The sequence below is a fragment of the Sinocyclocheilus rhinocerous genome, unplaced genomic scaffold, assembly GCF_001515625.1.
Source record: "Sinocyclocheilus rhinocerous isolate Xijiao unplaced genomic scaffold, SAMN03320098_v1.1 scaffold7529, whole genome shotgun sequence".
Taxonomy (NCBI): Eukaryota; Metazoa; Chordata; class Actinopteri; order Cypriniformes; family Cyprinidae; genus Sinocyclocheilus; species Sinocyclocheilus rhinocerous.
Window position 1 is genome coordinate 104 of NW_015647514.1, and position 1,436 is coordinate 1,539.

The window sequence follows — 1,436 nt, forward strand, 5'->3', positions numbered from 1 at the left end:
TTTGATGTGTTTGAAATGTTTCGGATTACTTTTATATGAAATATAAAATCTGTTCCCATTCTAGTGTTGTTTTTAAAACAGTTTTTAAAATTCTAATCATTTAAGATTTTAATGTTAATGTTTTTTTTTTGATAGACAAACTCTATTTTTAAATTTCTACCCAGTTAGTGAAATTAGCAAACTGTATATTCAAATCTACTGAAGATGATGAAAGAGCTCATTTGATACTCAGTTTGACCTTTAGGGAGCCACCATCACTATTTCCAGCATGTGATGCTAATCGAGGCAGAGTGAGAATATGAAAGAGAAGCACACAAGTAAACAGTGACCATAATGTTGAATCTTGAGCGATTGTTCTGTGACCCAAAACATGCCATGGAAACTTGGATTGAGTCGGAAGCTTTAATCTGAATGTGTCCTGATTGATTCTGAGCCTCTAATCAAAACAACACTTGATTCTTTCAGATCATTAGCTCTTTTAACAACCACATACACAACTAATGTGATCTCTCTGTGTTTTCTGTCAGGAGCGAGAGTTGTCTCAGCCGGAGCTGGACGGTGAGTATCACATCATCTGACCACATCACATCTCAGATTATCACATTACAGATCATCACATCACAAATCATCACATTACAGATCATCACATCACAGATCATCACATCTCAGATCAATCATCACATCAGAGATCATCACATCACAAATCATCACATCTCAGATTATCACATTACAGATCATCACATCACAAATCATCAAATCACAGATCATCACATCACAAATTATCACATCGCAAATCATCACATCACGTCTCCACTCAACATCATCACATCTCAGATCATCACATCACAGATCATCAAATCACAAATCATCACATCGCAGATCATCACATCACAAATCATCACATCACAAATCATCACATCACAAATCATCACATCTCAGATCATCACATCTCAGATCAATCATCACATCACAGATCATCACATCACAAATCATCACATCTCAGATTATCACATTACAGATCATCACATCACAAATCATCATATCACAGATCATCAAATCACAGATCATCACAGATCATCACATCTCAGATCAATCATCACATCACAAATCATCACATCACAGATCATCACATCACAGATTATCAAATCACAAATCATCACATCATATCACAACATATCACAAATCATCACATCACAGATCATCAAATCACAAAACATCACATCACAGATCATCACATCACAGAGCATCACCTCACAAATCATCACATCACAGATCATCAAATCACAAATCATATCACAGATCATCAAATCATCAAACATCACATCACAGATCATCACATCACAGAGCATCACCTCACAAATCATCACATCACAGATCATCAAATCACAAATCATCACATCACAACATATCACAAATCATCACATCACAGATCATCA

The 1,436-nt window shown here is 35.4% G+C and overlaps 1 protein-coding gene across 1 annotated transcript in view; it reads left to right on the top strand.

Moving 5' to 3' along the window:
• Positions 1–509: 509 nt before the first annotated feature.
• LOC107709299 (calcium-binding protein 4-like) overlaps positions 510–1,436 on the top strand; it is a gene marked incomplete at its 5' end in the record, with an annotated part of 10,723 nt that continues 9,796 nt past the window's right edge. Inside the window, one exon of the mRNA XM_016513766.1 lies at positions 510–558. Coding sequence (XP_016369252.1) covers positions 510–558 — 49 coding nt within the window. The remainder of the gene's footprint in view (positions 559–1,436) is intronic.